Source organism: Callithrix jacchus, chromosome 10 (genome assembly GCF_049354715.1).
Source record: "Callithrix jacchus isolate 240 chromosome 10, calJac240_pri, whole genome shotgun sequence".
Taxonomy (NCBI): domain Eukaryota; kingdom Metazoa; phylum Chordata; class Mammalia; order Primates; family Cebidae; genus Callithrix; species Callithrix jacchus.
In genome coordinates, this window is record NC_133511.1 from 122,743,608 (window position 1) to 122,769,286 (window position 25,679).

The following is a 25,679-nucleotide window of genomic DNA, read 5'->3' on the forward strand; positions in this document are numbered from 1 at the left end:
TCTGCGAGATCCACTCTCAGCACCTAAGACCTGAAGCTAATGAGGCCTCTTTGAAGACTGCTGAAACTGCTCCATCCCTACTGCCAGCGGGCCCTACTAGGCTCTCAATGTGCTAGGACTCCTGCCTTAGCTGCCTGTTTTCATCCACTGGACGGTAACTCGGGGTTTCCAAGGGCATTCTCAGACTGCCAGAGGACAGTGCACACATTCACCCAGTTCTCTACCACCAGCGTCCAGCCTGATGTGACTAGCAAAGTGTTTGTTGAAAAAAAAAAAGCAAATCTCTAGCTAGCTTGGCAAGATTTATTAGTTTAGAGTAGAAAGAGCAAGAGTCCACGTGCTTTGATTCTTCAGTCAAAACTATACCTCCTGACTGGAGAGCTGCCGGCCTGCTCTCCCTCATTCTCTTAACAACTTGCCCTACTATTAAGGCACATGAGAAGAGGGGGAGCAGGGAAGTCCCAGACCCAACCCCCTCTGGATCCTAGAGAGAGCAATCACTGTTCCACTGGTTTCCTTCGGCCACGATTGAGCAAGGAAAGATCTGGCAGAGACCCCTATAGGGCAGGAAGGCCAGCCCCTTCAAATGCTGGTGTTAGGCACAGGGACAATGCCAGTGCCATAGAGGGACTGGAAACTGGGGTGTTATTTTGAATCATGATGTAATGAATCCATGATGAAATACACTTGGTAATAAGGCTTTGTGGGCTCAAAGGCCTTAGCTCCAGCCTACTCCTCTCTCTAGGAGAGTACTAGAAGCTGGAGGAGGGGGGTGGGGGACCCCAGAGTTCCCTATAGAGAAGGGAGCTGACCATTAGGATAGGGGAAGAGTTTGAGTTCCCCCAGCTCCCCACTTTCCAGAGAAGTTAATGCTTCTGCTTAAGCACCTCCAAAGAGAGAGAGACAGATATTGCCAATAAAAAGATCAAATGTGCCTCCCCTGCCTCCAAGGAAGACATCACTAAAGTTGGGGCAGTTGGAGCATACCCCACCAGAATCCGTAAGTGCTTTGGGAGGGCTTGAATCCCCTGCAACCCAGTGCTCTGGGAAGGGCAGGCGTCACCCCCTTAGGAGCTGATCTGACTCAGCAGGGCTGAGAAGTCCATGTCCGCAATGGAGGAGAAGTCTTCATCCCCCGAAAGGAGGCCGTTAGGGAGCCCCGGGGCCCCCAGTGGAGCAGGAGCTGGGTCAGGGGGCCTCTGGGCCCCTGTCACTAGGCGAGTTATAGCCTCAGGGTACTCCATCAGCATGGGCTCAGCTGTGTGTGGGGCCACAGGTAAGCTCTGGTTCATCAGCTGCTGAAACTCCGAGTTGTCGACGGATGCCAGGTCTGTGAACACAGCTGGATCTGTGCTGTTGCCAAGCAAGGCCCCCAGGTCTTCATCATCAAACTGCAGCTGCAGCAGGGCCTCTGATAGTGTTCCTTCCCCAGCCTGCGTGGGCTTGGGGGCAGGTGGGGCCATAGCATGAGGAGGGCCTGGGGCTAGGACTGGGCCAGGGGCTGGGGCCTGGGCCAGAGCTGGTACCATGGGTGGGGCAGGGGCAGGGGCAGGGGCAGGGGCTGGGGCTGGAGCTTGCGGCAGGACTTGGGGAGGGGCTAGGGCCAAGGCTGAGGCCTGGCTTATCTGCTCAGAAGGAAACACCATGGTGGGAAACTCATCATAGTTGATGGTGCTCAGGGATGGCGAAAAGGGATAGGGCTGAGGGGCTGGAGGAGAGACAGAGAGGCAAGGGTCAGAGAACGCCCCAGAGATCCAACCCATCCTCTATACTCCAGCCCCTCTTGATGATGCTTAGGCTCAATCTTTCTAGGGAGTCACTGCCAATACCCTACCTCCTTCCTCTTACCCAATCTGACCCCGCCTGTAGGGTCCAGTTCTAGCCACATCTCCATCCTGGAGTCCTCCCTGACTATTCAAGCCCATGAAGCTCTCCCAGCCTTTTAGAGGAAGGGACACTTTGAGGGATAAGCTAGTCTCCTCAGTTTACAGCTGAAAAACCAAGTCCCAAGAGGCAACAAGCCCATGGAGCACCAAGTGAGTAGTGGCTTTAAGTGGACAGTTCATCAGTCTTTTTTGAGCCCCACACCAGCATATACATCTTGCTAATTTAGAGGTGATTTTTCCCACTAATTCAACTGAGAGGTGAGAGCAGAGATTCTGTATTTTTAACTTCTGAATCCCAAGATGTCCAATATAGGATGTAAGTGGCACTGTGGTTCCCAGGCTTCGGTGTGCATTAGCATCCCGGGAAGCCGCTGATTCCTGCACCATCCTCCCAAAGCCTCCGATTCAGTAGGTCTGTATAGGGCCCAGGAATCTGCATCTCCACTGCTTCTCAGGTGACTCTGACGGAGGTCACCAGACCCCACCCCCTGAGAAACATAGGCCCAAAGGAGAGCTGGCTTCAGACATCTGTTGCTCAGGTCAGTTCCTCTGCTCATCTCCCTTCCAGAAGGCATTTCAGCCATGGGCTGAATAGAGCTGAACCTGTCGCTCCAGTGGGACAAAAGGAAATCCTTACCTGGCTTGGGGATGGAAGCTGAACTGCGCGAAGGCACAGCAATGCGCCGGGGTGGAGGCCGGGGGTCAGTGGGTCCTGTAGGGCAAGGGCTGGGTCAGTTCTCAGCCCTGGGGTGTCCCCTCCCTGCCCCCCCCCCGCCTTCCTCTCTGGCCTTCCCGGTCTCCTCTCACCATTGAAAGGACTCTTCTTCATGATACTCTTGAAGGTCTCATATGTCCTTTTGCGTTTCTCCTCAATCCGGTGGCGATCATCTGGGAAAGTAAGGGGGAGAAGGGGGCGCACTCACTTCAGGTGGGCCCCCAGTGCTCTCAAAGGCCCCCGAGAAAAACAAGGAGCAGGGCTTTCCCAAAACCTGTCTTTGACAATGAGAAGGGATGTGTGACACTCAGCTGTTCTGAGAATCCCACGGCTTTTGGAAAAGGCCTCTGTTGGCTGAATCTGCCCCTCTAAGGCCACATGGTGAGGCCAAGTACAGGGGCCATGCTCTGGGGAAAGAGGAGCCCTGGGGGGTACCAGCTTCCAGCTCATGCCTTCCTGCATTGCTCATGTCATGGCTTACTGCAAGCCTCCAGCCAGGCCTGGTGACAATTTCTTGGCATTCTGAGGCAGCTGAGGCACAACTTAGGATTTATGACTTCAGCAGAGACTTTTTTTTTAAAAGAAAGAAAGATAAAGAGAAAGGGGGAGAGAGAACAGGAGTCTTGCTCTATTGCCCAGGCTGGAATGCAATCTAAAAGTAGGTATTAAAAACCTCTTTCATGCCGATAATGGTGCTTAACAGTGCAGAATTTCAGGAAGGAATTTCCCATCATTGTAAATTTATCCACCTGTCGTCTTTGTAATAACCGACTTTCAAATTAGGTCTCTGAGTGGACATCCAACTTGTTGATTCCCAGCGCCGGAATCTGAGCAACCCACTGCGCTGGCTAAGGTGTTAAGATTTGTGGTGCTTTTCTGCCCGGGAATCTCCGGTCTGGCTTCCTTCTTGAGTCCCTTTTTCAATCAGCTGAATAGGCGACTCTGCCTTCCCGGAGCTCCAAACGTCGACCAAAAGGGGACCCAGTCCTGTTTACTCTGCACCAAGAACCACTGTGCCGGGGCGCCGGCAAAACCACCGCGCCAGCCACAAGAGTCGTGCTGGTGACTTGTGGGGCTCCTCCGCTGGGAATCTCCTGGTCCGTGAGCAACAAAAATTCGTCTGAAAGTGTGGTGTCCTCTCGTTCTCTGCACTTTCACTGGGAGCTACATGCCTGAGCTGCTAGTAATCAGCCATCTTGGATCTCTCTCCAAGACTCTTATTCTTACCTCTAATGGTTTGATAATTTAGTTGGAGCTTTCTGAACTGTTTTTCTTCTCTTTTTTTTTTTGAAACCGAGTCTCGCTCCGTCGCCCAGGCTGGACTGCAGTGGCACAATCTTGGCCCACTGCAATCTACTCCTCCCAGGTTTAAGCAGTTCTCTGGCTCAGCCTCCTGGGTAGCTGGGATTACAGGTGTGTGCTACCATGCCCAGCTAATTTTTGTATTATTTATTTATTTTTAGTAATTTTTGTATTTTTAGTAGAGATGGGGTTTCACCATCTTGGCCAGGCTGTTCTTGAACTCCTGACCTCATGATTCATCCTTCTCGGCCTCCCAAAGTGCTGGCCACCATGCCCAGCCTCAGAACTGTTTTCCTAAGTACCATGGTACTTCAGTAGCACCAAAGCACCTCAATTCCATTAATTCAAAGACAATTTCATCATCCCTCAAAAACTGGGTTCTTTCTCCTATATTCCCTGACCATCTATCTGCCCTGTCACCAAAGCTAGAAACCTTGGAATGACTATCTTTTTTTCTCACTCCCCACCACTAACTTGACACATATTTATCAAGCACCTACTATGTGCCAGCCTCCCTTCTAGACACTGGGGATGTGGCCATGAGTAAGCACACAAGGTGTCTGCTCCCAAAAAGTTGGCATCCTAGTGAAAGAGTGATAGGGACACAACCATGTATACAAACCAGAAAATCTCTCTCTCTTTTTTTTTTTTTTTGAGACAGAGTTTCACTCTTGTTACCCAGGCTGGAGTGCAATGGCGCGATCTCGGCTCACTGCAACCTCCGCCTCCTGGGTTCAGGCAATTCTCCTGCCTCAGCCTCCTGAGTAGCTGGGATTACAGGCACGCACCACCGTGCCCAGCTAATTTTTTGTATTTTTAGTAGAGACGGCGTTTCACCATGTTGACCAGGATAGTCTCGATCTCTCAACCTTGTGATCCACCTGCCTCGGCCTCCCAAAGTGCTGGGATTACAGGCTTGAGCCACCACACCCGGCCTACAAACCAAAAAATCTCAAGTGATGGTGATCCAGGGAAGACACGGTGATATAACAATACCAGTGAGGTGAGGACAGTCTAATCCAGAGGTGGTCAGGGAAGCACTGGCCTGAGCCACTTGCATGAAAACCTTGGGTCAGGGCTGGGTGCAGTGGTTCACACCAGTAATCCCAGCACTTTGGGAGGGCGAGTCGGGCGGATGCCCTTAGATTGGGAGTTTGAGACCAGCCTGACCAACATGGAGAAACTCCATCTCTACTAAAAATACAAAATTAGCCAGGCGTGGTGGTGCATGCCTGTAGTCCCAGCCACTCAGAGGCTGAGGCAGGAGAATTATTTGAACACTGGAGGTGGAGGTTGTGGTAAACCGAAATCATGTCACTGCACTCCAGCCTGGGTGACAAGAGCTAAATTTCATCTCAAAAACCAGAAAAACAGCAAGAGAAAACCTTGGGCCAGGCCTTCCAAGCAGAGGCAACAGCTAGACATAGGTCCTGAGGTGAGACTGAGTTTGGGCCATAAGATGCAAAACAGGCTGGGTACAGTGGCTCATGCCTGTAATCCCAGCACTTTGGGAGGCCGAGGTGGGCAGATCACCTGAGGTCAGGAGTCTGAGACCAGCCTGCACAATGTGGTGAAACCCTGTCTCTACTAAAAATACAAAATCTAGCCAGGCTTGGTGGCACAAGCCTGTAATTCCAGCTACTTGGGAGGCTGAGGCAGGACAATTGCTTGAACCCGGGAAGCAGAGGCTGCAGTGAGCCGAGATGGCGCCATTTCACTCCAGCCTGGGGTGACAAGAGTGAAGATCTCTCTCAAAAAAAAGAAATGACACAAAACAGCTGAAGGGCAACTGACGGCAGTGGTGAAAACGTGATCTGGGTTCACGAGACATCTTCTCTTCCTGGGCTACAGTTAACATCTTCCAGAATGGCCTCCCTGCTTTGAGTCTCTCCATCTCTGATCCTCTACAAGTGGCCTCCTGAGTCAGCTTCCAAATCTGCTCCTGTCACCTCTCTGCTTAGAAACCTTCGATGGCTTCCTACTGCCTTCAGCCTGACCAGGCCCCCTCTCTCTGGGCCTGCTACTGCTCAACATCAGCTCAAATCCCAAAGATGCCCCTGAACAGGCTGTGCAGCTGCCAATACCCTTTCCCTTCCAGGTGCTGGGTCACCTGCCTGGAGAATGCACTTCTGCGTCTTTCTACAGCTTCAATGCCACCTACTCCACGCAGCGTCGCCAGCTCCCCGGAGGCCACCGTGCTCCCATGGCTCTCTGCACATTCCTCCATTTCCCATGTCATTCTGTGACTTATGGATCTGTTTTGCACATTGTCTTCCTCAAGTGACTAAGATTCTGAAGGGCAGGGAGTACGTATGTCTTATTCATTTTTTGTATTCACAATACCTGGCACAGGCCCTGGTACCAAGTGGGTACTCAAACCTCGACCAAAATGTGGCTGGGCTGTATGGCAGTGACAAGACAATCAGTGTGGTAAAAGGACCCTTGAAGCCAGATGGCCTGGGTCCCAACGCTGACTCTGCTACTCACTAGCCACATGAAGCCAGGCAAGTTGGACACCATCTCCTACCTCAAAAGGCTCATGAGATTAAAATCAGGTAATCCTGGAATAGGGGCAGATGTGTAGTACTAGCTCAATGTCAGGTAACATTATTATTAAATGAGGCAAGAAATGGATTCCAATTATCATATAAATCCCAAGCTCTGACTCCAGCTTCCGGCTCTCAACTACAACCCCAGACATGCAGTCTTGGCCTTTCTCATGGGACACAGCCCAGCTGCCCTGCTGCTGCCACCCCAGCTGTGTACCTGTATCTGGCAGGTACTGGAATTCCATGGGCTCGCTGAGCTCCCGGTCGGAAGGCCGCCGCAGCTGCATGAACACACGAACAGGAGCCTGCAGACTGGGGTCTGCGTAGGGAGGGGTCCGGAACACAATGGCCACTTGGCGGTGCACATCAGCTTGTGAAAAGGAGCCTCGGGCCTCCCAGCCTGGCCCCGTGAAATACACCTCAATGTCCTCTGCAGGAGATGGGATGGCAGTGTGGTCAGTATGTCACGCCCTCTGCAGTCCCCCCTCAACTTCTGATGCTTGTCTCCTGAGATACTTTGCCCCGAGGCCCACCTGAGGCCCCCAGGCACAGGAGGAAGTATCCAAAGCCAGTTTCCTGACACTCCCCATCTCTGCTCAGCTTCACCCCTTGCTTCCAAGAGCCCACCCTGCCTCCCGATGTATACCTTTCTGCACCTTGTCACACAGCAGGAAGATCTCATCCCCACCGAGGCAGCTGCCAGAGTTTCGGTTCACTCGGCAGATCTTGAGCTCGGCAGTGTTGGGAGCACCTGAGGCAGCGGGAACAAGGAAGGCCGACCTGAGCCACCTGAGGTCCCTGGGGTGGGCTGCAGGAGATGCAGCTTCTCTGCCCAGTCCAGAGTCAAGGTTGCCCAGAACTTGCCTCCTACATTTTTGCAGCCAGTCAGACCTTCTTACTGGCTCCATACCCCAACCGATTCAGCCAGTATTTACCTGCTGTGTGCTCAACACTGATCTAAGCAAGGAGAATCCAACCACGTACAAAACCTAATCTCTCTGCTCTCCCGGAGCTTATAATCCAGTGGGCGCCAATCTGCTCACACTCTTTCTCCCCCTGACCCAAGTAATCTTTAAGGCCAGTCCATACACACCTTGGCAATGAGCCCTTCCCTCCTGACCCCCAGTTTATCCTGGTTTCCCATTCTTGGGGCTCCAGAACTGTTTCATTTCCATTCATCCTGCTGGTTACTTAATTAAAGACTGCAGCTGATCAGTCAGCCCAGTTCATCTGTGGGCTTCCGTCACTGAATCATCATTCCCGAACACTATCTTGTTCCCAGGAGTTCATTTCCTAGAATCTTTATCGCAGTTGTGGGCACACCACCTTCTCATCACATGATACTGAAAATATCCATTTCCCATCAGACTCACTCCAGGCTGGAGCTATACCTGAAGGACAGCTCTGGGTCTTCTTTGCCCTCTCTCCCCAGCCAACAAAGAGCTGGGCACAGAAAAGAAGACGGATATGCAAGATGATTGAATGAAGCAAGAGCACCTCTTGCAGGTCACACTCAACCCAACCCCATTCCTCCTTATCCAGGCCCACCCCTCTCCCCTTCCTGTGGCTCCCTGGCCACTCACGGTTGTCAAAGATGGGATGAGAGAGGACAGGCAGCAGGCGGAGGGGCCTGCCTGATGGATCCCGCACTGTCACCTGGAAGCAGAGCCGCACAGCGTTCAGGTCATAGTCCCCACGCTGCTCTTCTATGGGAACTGCCAGGAAAACAGGTGATCAGGAGAGCAAGAGAAGGGGGGTTATAGGTGCTATCAGTGGGGACAGGGAGCTGTGCGCTGGGAGGGCTGTTGGTGCATGTGTGAAACACAAGTCCTAGAGACGGCAGAACCCAGCACTGCCTCCACTGTGACCCTGAATGTCCTCTCCTGGGCCTCAGTTTCCCAATGGTAAAGTGGGAGAGTACTGAAAGGGCAGCAAGATTCCATCTTTATTGTGTCTTGGCCAATGAGGGAGAGATGCAGGAAAGGCGGGCTGGGAACGGTGACAGAGGGTATGGGTGCGGCAGGCAGGTTCACCCTTACCTTGGAAGGGGTTGTTGTTGGTCTGGATGCGCTGATTGATAGCCTGCTCCAGATCTCGCTTCTTCACACACTGGATTCCCAGGTTCTGGAAACTGAACACCCCCACTCACCTGTCTCTTGCAGAGCTGGGACCTTCCTGCCTTGCCCAGCCTGCTCCTTCCTCCCCTGCCCACCCGCAGATCATCGCTCCATACCTAACCCCCTCCAGTGGCTTCCCACTATGCTGCAACGAACCCTGTCCCTCCCCTCCGCTGACAAGCACCTCTGCGCCCCCGCCCCTGCCAGCCTCCCTTTGGGCCATCTGCTTACCACCATAGGGGCTTCCTTTCCCTTCTCTAACACAAGACACTCATTCCCACTTCAAGGTCTTAGCACTTGTTTGGTCTGCTTGGAATGTTCTTTTTCCTACTTTTCTCCTCCTCCTCACCATTCAAGCAGTAGCAGAGGGAGGCCTTCCCTGACCTCCCAATCTAGTCATTACACTAGCTCCCCTCACTCCCCGACCCCAGGTTATCCTTTCATCCTATGACCTTGTTTTATTTTCAGCACTGAAAGTATTACTCTGACAGTACCTTGTTTACTTATCTGTGTATTTATTCATATTTTATTTGTTTATGTATTTTTAGACAGAGTCTCACTCTGTTGCCCAGGCTGGAGTGCAATGGCTCAATCTTGGCTCACTGCAACCTCCGCCTCCCAGGTTCAAGCCAATCTCCTGCCTCAGTTTCCCAAGTAGCTGGGATTACAGGTGTGCACCACCACACCCGGCTAAGTTTTTGTATTTAGTAGAGCCAGGGTTTCACCATGTTGGTCAGGCTGGTCTCGAACTCCTGATCTCAGATGATCCGCCAACCTCAACCTCGCAAAGTGCTGGGATTACAGGCATGAGCCACTGTGCCAGGCTATTTACTTGGGTGTCACTCTGTCACTCAGACTTCAATGCTGTGACATGATCACAGCTTGCTGCAGCAAGGACCTCCTTGGCTCAGGTGGTCCTCCCACCTCAGCCTCCCACCTCAGGTAGTCCTCCCACCTCAGCCGGTCCTCCCACCTCAGCCTCCCACCTCAGGTGGTCCTCCCACCTCAGCCTCCCAAGTAGCTGGGACTATAGGAACATGACACTATACCTGGCTAATTTATTTTTTTGTAGAGATAAGGTCTCATTATGTTGCCTTAGCTAGTCTTGAACTCCTACGCTCAAGAGATCTTCCTGCCTTCATCTCCCAAAGTGCTAGGATTATAGGCATGAGCCACTACGCCTGGCCTGTATATTTTTTTTATAGTCTGTCTCTGTCAACTGTAATGTCAACTCCGGGGAGAGTACTGGTTCAATGGTTTTCTTTCTCAAACAAGAGACATGACTCTGACGGACTACCCCTTCCAGCTACAGGGTCAGGGATTCAGAAGTGATTAGGGACCCATCCCTATCCCCTAGAGCTCCTATCTGCTAGAGTAGAGGTATAAATGATAATTTTAAAACAAAGGGAGTTTACTTGCAGAACTATGTCAGAGCAAGGAGTGAGAAATTGTCCTGTGTCCAGAAAGGAGTAACACTGTAGCGTCTACCTCACAGCCCGCATCCTGTCCCCTCAGGCTGGGCCTCCTAGACTGCAGGGAGCTCACCTGTGGATGCAGCGGTCCGGGCAGAGCTCAGCCTCGTAGAAGCCATCCCGGCAGTCTTTTCCTACAAGCTCATGGGGGTGAGGCCGGTGAGGAGGGTCCTTGGTGACCAGGGAGATGCGTACTGTCCCTGGCCCTGTGTAGCCATTGATCTGTCCAAAGTACAGAGAAGCCCAGACATCCAAACCTGACTCCCAAACAGAGGGCTGGGGCTCGCAGTCCCTACCCCGCACTCCCCGGCTCAATGCTGACCTTGATGGTGGGGTGCGTCTTGGTGGTATCTGTGCTCCTCTCGCCAGGGATGCTGCCCGCGGAGCGTCCCTCGCACTTGTAGCGGAAGCGCATGCCCCGCTGCTTGGGCTGCTCAATGATCTCCACATAGGGGCCAGAGGCCTGGGCTGGCTCTGCCAGGGGACACCGCAGACCCATTAGGTGGCTGCCCCCGCTGCCCTACCCCAGGGAGCACCTCCCCGACCACCGCGGGGGCCACTTACCTGCCGGGAAGATGAGGGGGAACAACTCTGAAAGGGGAGAGAGATCAGGGTCAGCACACACCCACTGCCCATCCTCACCGGGGGAATCTGCTCCCCACGAAGAGAAGCCAGGCTCCCTCCCAGGGGAACGGAGTCAGGACCCGTTCCCTAGAACAGGCGGTGAAACTAAAGGGTGGGGAGAAGGAGCCAGAAACACCTGCTTCTTGAGAGAAAACGGGGTAAGGAATCCTTCCTCTCCCGAGGGCAACTGAATTAGTTTTCCTTTCATAAGGAAAACTGGGGGAGGGCACGCCCCACCTCCGTCCAGAGAGGAAACTGAATCAGATGCGTTCTTCCCTAACAAGGAAACGAAGCCAGAGCTGCCCCCATAGACAGTGGGGGGGAAACTGAGTCAAGGCTCCCTCCGCTGTCCCACCCAGGGAGGATACTGAGTTAAGGCCCTCCCCTCCACCCAGAGGGGAAACTGAGTCAGATCCCTCCCCGCTTGCCCCGCCCCGCGCCACCATCCAGCAGGCAGGCCGCTCCCTGCGCAGCGCCCATCAGCGCAAGAAGGGGCGGAAAGCGGCGCGGGGGCTCCCGCCACAGCCCCGGCGGCCCCGGCGCGGCCACCCCGCGGGGTCAGAGGGCGACCTCACCGTCCATGGCCGGGGTCCCGGGGGCGGGGCCGGGGTCGCAGCTGGGCCCGCGGCGGGCGCTACAGCCTAGCCATTCGCCAGAAGCGGAAATGCGCCGCGCGCGCCCGCCGTCGCGTCACTGCCAGGAATCCGGCCGCGCCTGCGTGCTGCACCGCGGCGGCCCGGCGCAGGGGCCGAGAGCAAGTGCGCGCCGCGCGGAGGACGAAGAGGCCGCGCGCACAGCCGCCGCAGGGGGCCGGGGCCAAGTGCGCGCCTCGCGGGGGACGAAGAGGCTGGCGCGGCAGGCTGCTGGGCTAGTTTCCGAGTCCCGGCCCCACCTGGAGGGCGTGTCCGTCGATTACTCACTTTATTTTTAGGGGATTTCGGGGCCCCTTCCCGCGATCGGTGGAGTTGGTGATGTCACTCTGGGCCGGGTCTAGAGCTAAGCCAGGGCTGCTGGGCTGCGGCCACCCGTCCCGCGCAGGGAAAGGCCAAGCCTGGCCTTCTGCGCCCGCAAAGGCCAGGTGGTTGAAGTCTACGCGGGTTTCCTGATCGCTAAAGGCGCCTTTCGGTGGTGACTGTCTCAGAAGCACGTTAAAATGTCCTAGCCACCCCAATCTAGATGCGGCTCTGGGGAAGGGGAGCGGCCGGGCCTCCTCGCCTGACAGTATAGACTAGCTCTGCAGAGCCTGCAGCCCGGATGGGACGACCGAGGCCCTCCCGCCGGCGAGCTGGCCGAGGGCTCGCCCCTCTCACGCTAAAGAGCCAGCTTAAGATGCAGCCGAACTGCATTTTAGACCCTGAGCGACCGTGGGAGCAGGAGGAGCCCGGGGGTAAACCCCGGAGCCTTGTCTCCGCAGCCTGGCGCTTGTCTCAGAAGGTCCGGGACCCCCAGGGGACACTTGAATCAGCAGAGTCACGACGCCCCCGCCCACCCCTGCGTTTGCCCTGGACCTCTAGCTAGGGCTGACCACTAATTCTGTCATGTGACCCCCACAGTGCCGGTATCGCCCCCAAGACCAAACCGCGTACGTGTCGGGGCTGGGGCTGGCGCACCCCCACCCCACACCTCCTCCCCGAAAGAGGATGCTCCACTGCAGGGGGCGGAGTCTTCTCCAGATGGAGAAAGACTTTATTTTTTCTCTGAATTCGTCTTAAATTAGGAAATCATGTGGGAATTGGAAAAGATTGGAAATTCTGACTTGTTTCCCAGGCTCTGAAGAAACAGGAAGAGAAAAGTGAAAATAGAGTTAGCACCCCGCCCACTCATTTCAGTTTCTCCAGTGGCTGGCCCTGATTAGAAAAGTGTTTACTTTTGTTAGGGGGCGGGGGAGGCAGACTTCAGGTGGCAGAATGGATTAATCAAAATCTTTGGTTAATGACATAAAATTATCATTGAATCTTGCATGGATCCTCTTCTTAAAATTCATGTATGTTTATAACTTTTAAATTAATGCTATAAACACCCGTGTACCCACTGCAAAACTCAAGGGGCCACCACCATCCAGAATTCTGTATTTTCTTTTCTTTTTTTTTTTTTTGAGACAGGGTCTAGCTCTGTCACCCAGGCTGGAGTGCAGTGGCACGATCTCAGCTCACTGCAGCCTCGACCTCCTAGGCTCAAGCAATCCTCCCACTTCAGCCTCCTGCATAGCTGGGACTACAGGAGCACACCACCACCACACCTGGTGAAGTTTTTGAATTTTTGTAGAGATGTGGTTTCACCTTGTTGTCCAGGCTGGTCTTGAGCTCCTGAGCTCAACTGTTCTCCCACCTTGGCCTCACAAAGTGCTGAGCCATCGTCTGGGCCAGAATTCTGTATTTTACTTATATTATTTGTTATAACCAGAGATAGGTCTTGCTGTGTTGCCCAGGCTGGTCTCAAACTCCTGGGCTCAAGCAATCCTCCCACCTCAGCCTCCCAAAGTGCTGGGATTACAGGCAAAAGCCACCATGCCTGGCCCAGAATTCTGTATTTTAAAGAAAAAACGGTACTCGTTTCTGCATGCCTACACAATATATCTTTTAGTTTTCCTTAGTTTTGAAGTTTTATGAGGAGAGCATCATATTATTTGTTATCCTTTATTACTTGCTTTTTTCACTCAACGTATTACTCTGATTCATCCATTTCACAGTTAATTCACTTTTTTTTTTGTTTTTTTTTGAGGCAGGGTCTCACTCTGTCCCCATGCTGGAGTGCTGTGGCATGGCTCATTGCTCACTGCAGCCTCAAATTCCCAAGCTCAAGCAATCCTCCCACCTTAGCCTTTCAAGTAGCTAGGACTAACAGCATGCATCACCACGCTCAGCTAATTATTATTATTATTTATTTATTTATTTATTTTTGAGACGGAGTTTTACTCTTATTACCCAGGCTGGAGTGCAATGACGCAATCTCGGTTCACCGCAACCTCCGCCTCCTGGGTTTAGGCAATTCTCCTGCCTCAGCCTCCTGAGTATCTGGGATTACAGGGGTGCGCCACCCTGCGCAACTAATTTTTGTATTTTTACTAGAAATGGGGTTTCACCATATTGGCCAGGTTGGTCTCAAACTCCTGACCTCAGGTGATCCACCTGCCTTGGCCTCCCACAGTGCTGGGATTACGCATGTGAGCCACTGCACCCAGCCTGAAAAGGTGTTTCTAGACTCATCTAGCAAATTTTTTGCCCCACATCTGGAATCAGACAGCTTTCCAAGGAGTCCTGATTTCTCTTACTGGGAAATGATATTTAGAGACTACAGCTTGAGTACTTTGGATACTTATTGCTACTGAGTCAGTCACTGTAGACATTTTCAGTGAATAGTTAGTAATTTTTTAAAAAATGGGAGTCTTGCTCTGTTACGCAGGCTGGATTGCAGTGGTATAATCATAGCCCATTGCAGGAGTGAACTCCTAGGCTCAAGCGATTCTCCCTCCTCAGGTCCCCCAGTAGCTGGGACTACAGGCACACACCACCATGCTCAGCTAATTATTTATTTATTTACTTACTTATTTTTTAGATGAGTCTTGTTCTGTTGCCCAGGCTGAAGTGCAGTGGTGTGATCTTGGCTCACTACAATCTCTGCCTCTCAGGTTCAAGTGATTCCCCTGCTTCAGCCTCCTGAGTAGCTGAGATTACAGGCATGCACCGTCATGCCTGGCTAATTTTTTTGTATTTTTAGTAGAGATGGGATTTTGCCATGTTGGCCAGGCTGGTCTCAAACTCCTGACCTTGTAATCCACCCACCTCGGCCTCCCAAAGTGCTGGGATTACAGGCATGAGCCACTGCGCCTGGTCGGTAATTTTTTATTTTTTAGTAGAAATGAGGTCTCACTATGTTGCCCTGGCTGGTCTTGGACTGCTGGGCTCTAGCACTCCTTTTGCCTCAGCCTCCCAAAATGTTGGAATTACAGGTATGAGCCACTGCGCCTAGCCTAGTTTGTAATCTTTTAAAAATATGAAATGCATCAGGAGTTCATATTGATGTCTCCTTGAATTTTAGAATTGAAATTTAGAATTACAGATTTTAAAATTTATTTATTTATTTATTTTTGAGACATAGTCTCACTCTGTCACCAGGCGCCAGGCAGGAATGCAGTGGCACAATCTCGGCTCATTGCAACCTCCACCTCCCAGGTTCAAGCAATTCTCCTGTCTCAGCCTCCTGAGTAGCTAAGACTACAGGCACAGGCCATCACACCCAGCTAATTTTTTATTTTTTAGTAGAGATGGGGTTTCGCCATGTTGGACAGGATGGTCTCGATCTCTTGACCTTGTGATCCACCTACCTTGGCCTCCCAAAGTGCTGGGATTACAGGTGTGAGCCACGGCACCCAGCCCATTATTATTTTTTTTGAGACAGAGTCTTGCTCTGTTTCTCAGGCTGGAGTACAGTGGCATGATCTTGGCTCGCTACAGCCTCTGCCTCCTGGGTTCAAGCAGTTATCTGCCTCAGCCTCCTGAGTAGGTGGGATTACAGGTGCACACCACTGCGCTTGGCTAATTTTTGTACTTTTAGTAGAGACGGGGCTTCACCATATTGACCAGGCTGGTCTTGAACTCCTGACCTCGTGATCCACCTGCCTCAGCCTCCAAAAGTGTTGAGATTACAGGTGTGAGCCACTGCATCTGGCTAGAATTACAGGGGTTTAAATTAACCTCAGTCACTTTACATATTTTTCCCATGTCAAAAATCTTGATTCTCTTTTGAGGAAATAGAAAACTCCACTCTTAAACTAAGTTCACATGGAGTGTCAAGGGACTCAAATGGCCAAAACAATCTTAAAAAAGAGGAAGAAAGGTGGAGGAGTGATACTTCCTGATTTTGAACTTGCTACAAAGCTATAGTAATCAAAACAGTGTGATACTAGCATAAAGGCAGACATATAACCCTCAGTACAGAATAGAGAGCCCATAAAAATAAAACTTTTCCATAAAAGGCTGAATGGTTTTCAACAGTGCCAAAACCATTCCATCAGGGAAAGGACAATTTTTTCAACAAATGGTTTTGGGAAAACTGGGTATCCATATGCAAAATAGTCATGTTGACCCTTACCTAACACCATGTACAAAAGATAACTCAAAATGGATCAAATGGCTGAACCTAGTGACTCACATCAGTAATCCCCACACTTTGGGAAGCCAGTGGGAAGATCACTTGAGCCCAGGAGTTTGAAACCAGCCTGGTTAACATAGTGAGATCCTATCTCTACAAAAACAAAAAATAAAAATAAGAAAAAGAAAAAAATTAGCTGGGCATGGTGGTGCGTGCCTGTAGTCCCATCTACTCAGGAGGCCAAAGCAGAGGATTGCATGAGCCCAGGAGTTCAAGTTCATGGCAGGGAGCCATGGTCATGCCACTGTATTCCGGCCAGAGCATCATTGTGACCCTGTCCCACCCCTCCCTCCAAAGAAAGAACTAAAGAGGGACCAAATACCTAAATGTAGGACCTAAAACTATTAAACTCAGAAGAAAACATAGGGCATAATATTCATGACATTGAATTTGACAGTTATTTCTTGGATAAAACATAAAAGCACAGGTCACAAAAGAAAGAAATAGATAAATTAGACATAAAATGTAAAAGCTTTTGTACACCAAACACAATATACTGAAGTCAAAAATCAACGCATGGAATGGTAGGAAATATTTGCAAATTATGTATTTCATAAGGATTCATACCCAGAACGTATAAAGAACTAATAATAACAAAGAAACTGAACAGTTTAAGAATGGGCAAAAGAATTGAAGACATTTCTCCAGAGATGATATACAAATGGCCAGTAGCACATGAGAAAGTGCTCAACATCACTGGCTTTCAGGAAAATGCACATAGAAACCACAAAGAGATACCACTTCACACCCATTAGGATGGCTGTTATCAGAAAAACAAGGTAACAGGTGTTGGCGAAGATGTGGAGAAATTGGCACTCTTGTGCCTTGCTGGCGGGAATGTAAAAATGGTGCAGTTGGTATGGAAAACAGCATGACGGTTCCTCAAAAGAGTTAAACAAGAATGAACATAGGATCCAGAAACTTCATAGTACTGAACCCTATCGAGAGCAGGAACTTAAATTGATACCTGTGCACCCGTGTTCGCAGCAGCATTATTTGCAGTAGCCAAAAGGTGGAAGCAACCCAAATGTCCACTGATGCATGACCAGCGTGGTAGTTAACTTCATGTGTCAACTTGACCAGCCTAAGGAATGCCTTAGATTATTATTTCTGGGTGTGTCTGTGAGAGCGTTTCTGGAAGAGATTAGTATGTGAATCAGACTGAGTAAAAAGATCCACCCTATCCAACATAGGTGGTCATCATTGGATCCACTGAGGGTGCAAATAGAACAGAAAGATGGAGAAAAAGAGAATTATCTCCTTCCTGTGGAAGGAGCTGTGGCATCCATCTTCTCAGACATCAGAGCTCCTGGAGGCCTTCACACTCCGAGACATTACACCATTGACTCGTCTGGTCCTCAGGTCTTTGGACTTGGACTGAATTACACCACTGGCTTTCATCCAGCTCGCAGATGGCAAATTGTGGGACTTCTCAGCTTCCATAACCTTGTCAACCAATTCCAATAATAAATCACCTCTTTCATATCCATATCTATTTGGTTTTGTTCCGGAGACCCTGTACTAATGCAAATAGACTAACAAAATGTGGGCCAGGCACAGTGGCTCACATGTGCCGCTGTAATCCCAGCATTTTGGGAGGCTGAGGCAGGCGGGTCACTTGAGGCCAGGAGTTCGAGACCAGCCTGGCCAACATGGTGAAACCCCTCGAAACCCTGTCTCTACTAAAAAAAAAAAATACAAAATTAGCTGGGTGTGGTGGTGCGTACCTGTAATCCCGGCTACTTGGAAGCCTGAGTCAGGAAAATCGCTTGAACTTGGGATACAGAGGTTGCAGTGAGCTGAGATCGTGCTACTGCACTCTAGCCTGGGTGACAGAGTGAGACTCTGTCTCAACAACAACAACAACAAAACCCAAAATGTGGTATATACATGTAACGGAATATTATTCACCCTTCACAAGGAAGGAAATTCTGATACATGCTACAGTGAGGCGCCTTGAAGACAACATGCTAAGCGAAATACTGCAGACACAAAAGGACAGATGTTGGATGATTCTACTCATGTGAGATACCTATAATAGTCAAATTCATAGAGACGGGAAGTAGAAAACCGGTTACCGGAGGCTGGAGAGAAGGGGAAATGGGGTGTTCTTGCTTAACAGATGCAGAGTTTATGTTGGGAATGATTAAAAGATTCTGGAGCTGGGTAGAGGTGTCTGATGGCTGCACGCAGTGTGAATGCGCTAAATGGCTTTCAGCAGCGCACTTATAAACGGGTAACATGGTAGAGTTTGTGTTATATATATTTTACCACAATTTTTAAAATCTCAATTCTCTCTCTCTCTCTCTTTTTTTTTTTTTAGAAATGGTTTCTTGCTATGTTGCTCAGGCTGGTCTTGAACTCCTGGGCTCTGGGCTCAAGCAATCCTTCCACCTCGGCCTCCCAAAGAGCTGAGATTACAGGTGTGAGCCACCACACTCGGACTGATAACCACTTTTTTCTATTTCTTCTTCTTCTCCTCTTCCTCTTCCCCTTCTTCTCCTTCTTTTTCTCCTTCTTTCTTCTTGCTTTAGATGGAGTCTCACTCTGTGGCCCCGGCTTCTCCTTCTCTTCCTTCTTCTTCTTCTTACCCTTCTCCTTCTTTGTCTCCTTCTCCATCTCCATCTCCATCTCCATCTCCATCTCCATCTCCTTCTCCTCCTCCTCCTCCTCCTCCTCCTCCTCCATATTCATCTTGATGGAGTCTCACTCTGTGGCCCAGTTTGGAGTGCAGATCTCGGCTCACTGCAACCTCCACCTCTGGGCTCAAGTGATCCTCCTGCCTCAGCCTCCTGAGTAGCTGAGATTACAGGCATGTGCCACCATGTCTGGCTAATTTTTTTCTGTATGTTTAGTAGAGACAGGGTTTCACCATTTGGCCAGGCTGTTCTTGAACTCATGACCTCAGGTGATCCACCTGCCTCAGCCTCCCAAAGTGCTGGGATTACAGGTGTGAACCACTGCGCCTGGCTTCTTTTTTCTTTTTTAAAAATATATTTTATATCCAGGGTTTCTTAGATAAATTGTAGTATGAGGATGTCTTTTGATGAACAGAAATTTTGAATTTTAATATAGTAAAATTAATAAATGTTAAATAAATTTTTCTGTGTCTTCTGTAAGAGTTCTCTAATCAAGATCAGAAAGACTGGTCTTTTACAGAGAAGGTTAGCATGGCCCCTGTGCAAGGGGGACATGCAAATTCGTGAAGCGTTCCATATTTTTTAAACATTTAAAAAATTTGTCATTAAAGTATATAAAAATAAAAAAAAAGAAAGACTGATCTTGACTGAATCTCCTAGACTTAAGCGATCCTCCTGCCTTGGCCTCCCAAAGTGCTAGGATTATAGGTGTGAGCCACCACACCCAGCCAATTTCTTTAATATACATGAATATTTAGTATTTATTGGATTATTTCATTTATCTTGAGGCAATGGCATATTCCTATTCCAGCTGCTATAACAAAATACCTTAGATTAGGTAATTAATAAACAACAAATTTATTGCTTGCTCTTCAGAGGCTGGGAAGTCCCAGTCAAGGTGCCAGCAGGTTCAGTGTCTGGTGAGGGCTTGTTCTCTGCTTCAAATACGGTGCCGCCTTTTTTTTTTTTTTTTTTCCAAAATGAAGTCTTGCTGTGTCGCCCAGGCTGAAGTGCAGTGGCATGATCTCCACTCACTGCAACTTCTGCCTCCCGGGTTCAAGTAACTCTCCCTGCCTCAGCCTCCCGAGTAGCTGGGATTACAGGCACCCGCCACCACGCCCAGCTAATTTTTGTATTTTTTAGTAGAGATAGGGTTTTGCTGTGTTGGCCAGGCTGGTCTTGAACTCCTGACCTCAGCTGATCCCACCACCACCACCGCCACCTCGGCCTCCCAAAGTGCTGGGATTACAGGCATGAGCCACTGTGGCTGGTCAATATGGTGTCTTCACAAGGCAGAAGGGGCAAAAGTCTCTTCTATTAATATAAGGACACTAATCACACTCCCATGACCTAATAGCCTTCCACTTCTGATTACCATCACCTGGGGGTTTAGGTTTCAGCATAGCACTAGGTTTTCAAATTTACTGTGTTCAGGACAGTTCTCATATGTTTTAGTATCTTTGGCTGGGCATGGTGGCTCACATCTGTAATTGCAGCACTTTGAGAGGCCAAGGTGGGAGGATCACTCGAGGCCAGGAGTTGGAGACCAGCCTGGGCAACATAGTGGATCCAGCTCTATAAAAACAATTGAGAATAATTAGCTGGGTGTGATGGTGCACACCTGTGGCCCCAGCTACTCAGGAGGCTGAAATGGGAAAATCACTTGGGCCCAGGTGGTCAAGGCTGCAGTGATCTATGATTGTGCAACTCTGAGCCTAGATGACAGAGTAAGACCTTGTTTCAAAAAAAATTTTTTAAATCTGGACTGGGTGCAGTGGCTTACACCTGTAATCCCAGTACTTTGGGAGGCCAAGGCAGGGGACCAAGGGTGGGGGGGTCAGGAGTTCAAGACCAGCCTGGCCCACATGGTGAAACCCCATTTCTTAAAAAAAATACAAAAATTAGCTGGGTGTAGGGTGTGTGCCTGTAGTTCCAGCTACTTGGGAGGCTGAGGCAGGAGTATCGCTTGGAGCCAGGAAGAGGAGGTTGCAGTGAGCAAATTGCACACTGCACTCCAGCCTGGGTGACAGAGTTAGACTCAGTCTCAAATTAAAAAAAAAAATCTGGCTGGACCTGGTGGCTCACACCTGTAATCCCAGCATTTTGAGAGGTCAAGGAGGGCAGATCACCTGAGGTCAGGAGTTCAAGACCAACATGGTCAACGTGCTGAAACCTCATATCTACCAAAAATACAAAAGTTAGCCAGTTGAGGTGGCAGGCACCTGTAATCCCAGATACTTGGGAGGCTGAGGAAAGAGAATCACTTGAACCTGGGAGGTGGAGGTTGCAGTGAGCCGAGATCGCGCCGCTGCACTCCAGCCTGGGCGACAGCGAGATTTCATCACACACACACAGACACACACACACACACACACACACACACACACACAAACGCACCCCAAAAACAACAAAAATTCTGCTATATCTATGGTTACATTTCCCTTTTCATTCATTAGAGTATTGTACTTTCTCTTTTTATTGTCAGAGATTTACAGTGGCTCACGTCTATAATCCCAGCACATTGGGAGGCCAAGGCAAAAGGGCCTTTAAAAAACAGTTTGGCTTTGAGAAAAGAAATGTTATCTGAAACATGTGAGTCCTTTCAAATGCTCAGGCCCATGGCAGGGCATGGTGCCTCACACCTCCAATGCCAGTGCTTTGGGAGGCTTAGGTGAGAGGATCACTTGAAACCAGGAGTTCAAGACCAGCCTGGGCAACAGAGTGACTTCCATCTTTAGAAAAAAAAAGTTTTTTTCAGGACAAAGTCTCACTCTGTCGCCCAGGCTAGAGTACAGTGGCTCCATCTCAGCTCACTGCAACCTCTGCCTCCTGGGTTCAAGCAATTCTTCTGCTTCAGCCTTCAGAGTAGCTGGGATTACAGGCACCTGCCATTATGCCTGGCAAATTTTTGTATTTTTAGTAGAGATGGGGTTTCGCCATGTTGGCCAGGCTGGTCTCAAACTCCTGACCTCAAGTGATCCACCCGCCTCGGCCTTCCAAAGTGCTGGGACTACAGGTGTGAGCCACCGCGCCCAGCCTCCAGTTGACAGTTTTTATTTACCACTCATGATCTACATAGACTTGTAGCTAAACTTTGCAGTTTCACTTTTGTTTTAATTAATAAATTTGACATTGGCTAGGTGCAGTGGCTCACACCATTTTTTTTTTTTTTGAGATGGAGTTTCACTCTTGTCCAGGCTGGAGTGCAATGGTGCAATCTCTGCTCACTGCAACCTCCGCCTCCCAGGTTTAACTGATTCTGCTGCCTCAGCTTCCCGAGTAGCTGGGATTACAGGTGCCTGCCATCAAGCTCAGCTAATTTTTTGTACTTTTAGTAGAGATGGGTTTTCAGCATGTTGGCCAAGCTGGTCTCAAACTCCTGACCTCAGGTGGTCCACCCGCCTTGGCCTCCCAAAGTGCTGGGATTACAGACGTGAGCCACTGTGCCTGATTGTGGCTCACACCTATAATCCCAAAACTTTGGGAGGCCGAGGCGGGAGAATCACTGGAGCTCAGGAGTTCAAGGCCAGCATGGGCAACATAATGAGATCCCTATCTCTACAAAAAAAGAAAAAAAAAAATTAAAAATTAGCTGGGCATGGTGGCGCATACCTGTAGTCCTGGCTGCTCGGGAGGCTGAGGTGGGAGGATTGCTTGAGTTTGAGGGGTCGTGGTTGCAATGAGCCACGATCATGCTACTGCACTCCAGCCTGGGTGAAGCAGCGAGAACCTGTCTCCATTCATAAGTAAATATTTTTGTTATTGCTTTAAACCAACTTTGTTTATTTGGATTTAACTATGTTTGCCACGTTTTTAGTTCCTCATTACTTTTGACAACCTGAACTGTCTTCTAGGATAATTTTCCTTCCTTTAGAAACACTTTCCTTAGAAGGTCCATGAGCAGCTTTCCTGCTATGAAACAAAGTTTTTTATCCTCTCCAAATAGATTTATTCTACACTCATTTGTTTGTTTGTTTGTTTTTGTTTTTTTTTGAGATGGAGTCTCACTCTTGTCACCCAGGCTGGAGTGCAATGACACGATCTTGGCTCACTGCAACCTCTGCCTTCCATGTTCAAGTGATTCTCCTGCCTCAGCCTCTTGAATAGCTGGGATTACAGGCGCCTGCCACTACACCCAGCTCATTTTTTGTATTTTTAATAGAAATGGGGTTTCACCATGTTGGCCAGGCTGGTCTTGAACTCCTGACCTTGTGATTCGCCCGCCTCGGCCTCCCATAGTGCTGGGATTAAAGGCATCACTCTTCGTGCCCAGCCCATCCACTCTCATTCTTGAAAGATGATTTTGATAAGTACACAATTCTAGATGGTTATTTTCTGTCAATGCTTTACAGGCATGTTTCCCTTGTCTTATGGCTTCCTTTGCTGTGTTGGGAACTTTGCCGTTCTTCTGCTATTTATTGGAAACCTGTCCTTTTTTTCCGGCTGATTTTAAGATATCCTATTTGTCTTTAGTATTCTAGAGTTCTGCTAGAATTTGCCTAGGCACGGATTTCTTTCTGTTTAACTTTCTTGGATGAATTATGTTCCCCAGATTGATGTTTTTCATCAGTTCTGAAAAATTTACATCCAATATCTCTTAACATGTTTCTCCATGATTTCCTTTTTTTTTCCTGGGACTTATTAACATAATGATGAGATAGGCCATAGGGAAAACATATTTGCGACACATATATCTGAGAAAGTACTCGTATCCAGAATACACAAAGAACTTTGGCAAGTAACATTGGTATAAAAAAAAAGGGCCAGGTGTGGTGGCTCACACCTGTAATCCCAGCACTTTGGGAGTTTGAGGCGGGAGGTTGGGAGTTGAGACCAGCCTGACCGACATGGAGAAATTTCATCTCTACTAAAAATACGAAATTAGCTGGACACGGTGGCATATACCTGTAATCCCAGCTATTCTGGAGGCTGAGGCAGGAGAATTGCTTGAACCCTGGAGGTAAAGGTTGTGGTGAGCTGAGATCACACCATTCATTGCATTTCAGCCTGGGCAACAAGACCAGAACTCCATCTCAAAAAAAAAAAAAAAATTCATAGAAATCAATGATACAAAGACAAACTCCCCAAAATAGCCAAAAGAATGAATAGAAGCTACACAAAAGAAAATTGTATAGGCCAGGCACGGTGGCTCACGCCTGTAATTCCAGCACTTTGGGAGGCTGAGGCAGGTGGATCAGCTGAGGTCAGGAGTTTAAGACCAGCCTGGCCAACTTGGAGAAACCCAGTCTCTACTAAAAAATAACAATAATAACAATAATAATACAAAAAAATTAGTTGGGCGTTGTGGCGGTCGCCTGTAATCCCAGCTTCTTGGTAGGCTGAGGCAAAGAGAATCACTTGAACCCGGGAGGCAGAGGTTGCAGTGAGCCTAGATCACACCATTGCACTCCAGCCTGGGCAACGGAACAGGATTCCGTCTCAAAAAACAAAAAGGCCAGGCGTGGTAGCTCATGCCTGTGATTCCAGCACTTTGGGAGGCCGAGGCGGGAGGATCACGAAGTCAAGAAATTGAGACCATCCTGGCCAAAAATGGTGAAATCCTGTCTCTACTAAAAAAAAATTAGCTGGGTGTGGTGGTGCACACCTGTAGTCCCAGCTGCTTGGGAGGCTGAGGCAGGAAAATTGCTTGAACCCAAGAGGCGGAGATTTTGCAGTGAGCCAAGATCTCGCCACTGCACTCCAGCTTGGGTGACAGAGCGAGACTCTATCTCCAAAACAAACAAACAAATAAATAAATAATTAGTCAATAAACATATGAAAAGATATTCATCAACTGTCATCAAGGAACTGCAGATTAAAATAAACAGAATAATAGAAAACACACATAGGCAGATGCGGTGGCTCACGCCTGTAATTCTAACAGTTTGGGAGGCCAAGGCAGGTGGATCACTTGAAGTCAAGAGTTCGAGACCAGCCTGGGCAATATGGTGAAATCCTGTCTCTACTAAACATAGAAAAATTAGCCGGGTGTGGTGGTGGGTTCCTGTAATCCCAGTTACTCAGGAGGCTGCGGCAGGAGAATCGCTGGAACCTGGGAGGTGGAGGTTGCAGTGAGCTGAGATTGCACCACTGGGTGACACAGCTAGACTTTGTTTCAAACAAATAAATAAATAAAATAATACACAAGTAATAGAACAAAAAAGACTAAACACCAGATGATGAAGAGGATGTGGCGTGACTGGAACTCTTGCTGTTGAGAGCATAAAATGGCACAAACACTTTGGAGAACGTCAAGCCCTATAAAGTTAAGCCTACATTTGCCCATGGCTCAGCGATTTTACTTTTTTTTTGCAAACGGAGTCTCGCTGTTGCCCAGGCTGGAGGGCAGTGGTGCAATCTCGGCTCACTGCAACCTCGGCCTCCTGTGTTTAAGCGATTCTTGTGCCTCAGCCTCCCAAGTAGCTGGGACCACAGGTGCTTGCCACCATGCCCAGCAAACTTTTTTGTATTTTTAATAGTGATGGGGTTTCACCATATTGGCCAGGCTGGTCTTGAACTCCTGACCTTGTGATCCACCCACCTCGGCCTCCCAAAGTGCTGGGATTACAGGCGTGAGCCACCGCACCTGGACCAAAACTGACTTTTTATTCCCAAGCTATCTAAGGAAAGAAGTACAGGCTTCCTGCCTTAAGGGTAACATTTTGCCTTCAGAGCAGAAAGCTGGTGATTTTAAAGCCGGGGGTTGGGGGGATGGCATGCTGGCATGAAAGGCACACAGAGGAGGAAGCAAACAAGTGGGGTTTCATGTACTCACTTCAGTGCCTTATCTACCAGGTGGTCAAACTGGTGACTGCTAGTGCCTTTGTGGGTAGGACTAGGTTGTAAAAGTGGCCCAAAACTCCCCGAGTGGGAAAGATTCTTGTAGTGGGCATACTTTGGGATGTAGATGGACTTTTGTAATGTGGGTGCTTGAGGCAGTCCCCTGGTGGGAGAGAGTTTCATAGTGGGCACACTTTGGTTTGTAAACTGACTGTCACCTGTTGAGGCAGTCCCCTGGTGGGAAAGAAAGAGTTTCATAGTGGGCACACTTTGGTTTGTAAACTGACTGTCACCTGTTGAGGCAGTCCCCTGGTGGGAAAGAAAGAGTTTCATAGTGGGCACACTTTGGTTTGTAAACTGACTGTCACCTGTTGAGGCAGTCCCCTGGTGGGAAAGAAAGAGTTTCATAGTGGGCACACTTTGGTTTGTAAACTGACTGTCACC

At 49.4% G+C, this 25,679-nt stretch overlaps 1 protein-coding gene and 1 pseudogene across 4 annotated transcripts; one reads left to right on the top strand and one right to left on the bottom strand.

The window, feature by feature from the left end:
- Window positions 1-289: 289 nt before the first annotated feature.
- Window positions 290-12,304, bottom strand: RELA (RELA proto-oncogene, NF-kB subunit). Of its 4 annotated transcripts, none has more exons than XM_035263308.3 (11): window positions 11,586-12,304; window positions 10,606-10,632; window positions 10,364-10,515; window positions 10,115-10,263; window positions 8,492-8,583; window positions 8,036-8,167; window positions 7,099-7,203; window positions 6,670-6,882; window positions 2,694-2,774; window positions 2,524-2,598; window positions 290-1,708 (listed from the first exon to the last, which is right to left on the bottom strand). In XM_035263308.3, the coding sequence occupies exons 3-11, from the start codon at window positions 10,454-10,456 to the stop codon at window positions 1,068-1,070; spliced, it is 1,581 nt and encodes a 526-aa protein (XP_035119199.1). In that variant the 5' UTR covers window positions 10,457-10,515; window positions 10,606-10,632; window positions 11,586-12,304; the 3' UTR covers window positions 290-1,067. The 4 variants fall into 4 exon arrangements, with proteins under 4 accessions (XP_035119199.1, XP_035119198.1, XP_035119197.1 ...); XM_035263307.3 differs by lacking the exon at window positions 11,586-12,304 and adding an exon at window positions 11,241-11,333; XM_035263306.3 differs by lacking the exon at window positions 11,586-12,304 and adding an exon at window positions 11,109-11,333.
- A 6,633-nt stretch (window positions 12,305-18,937) lies between these two features.
- LOC118145941 (U6 spliceosomal RNA) lies at window positions 18,938-19,038 on the top strand (annotated as a pseudogene).
- The last annotated feature ends 6,641 nt before the right edge of the window (window positions 19,039-25,679 follow it).

What these genes read in the sequence shown, in the direction of transcription:
- RELA (XM_035263306.3), bottom strand. Translation starts at nt 11,145, where the DNA reads ATGGGCGCTGCGCAGGGAGCGGCCTGCCTGCTGGATG. An exon ending in CCGGACCGCTGCATCCACAG is followed by an intron (nt 8,584 to 10,114) that starts GTGAGCTCCCTG and finishes GGGGGTGTTCAG; the next exon opens with TTTCCAGAACCTGGGAATCC. An exon ending in GAAGAAGAGTCCTTTCAATG is followed by an intron (nt 2,599 to 2,693) that starts GTGAGAGGAGAC and finishes CTTGCCCTACAG; the next exon opens with GACCCACTGACCCCCGGCCT.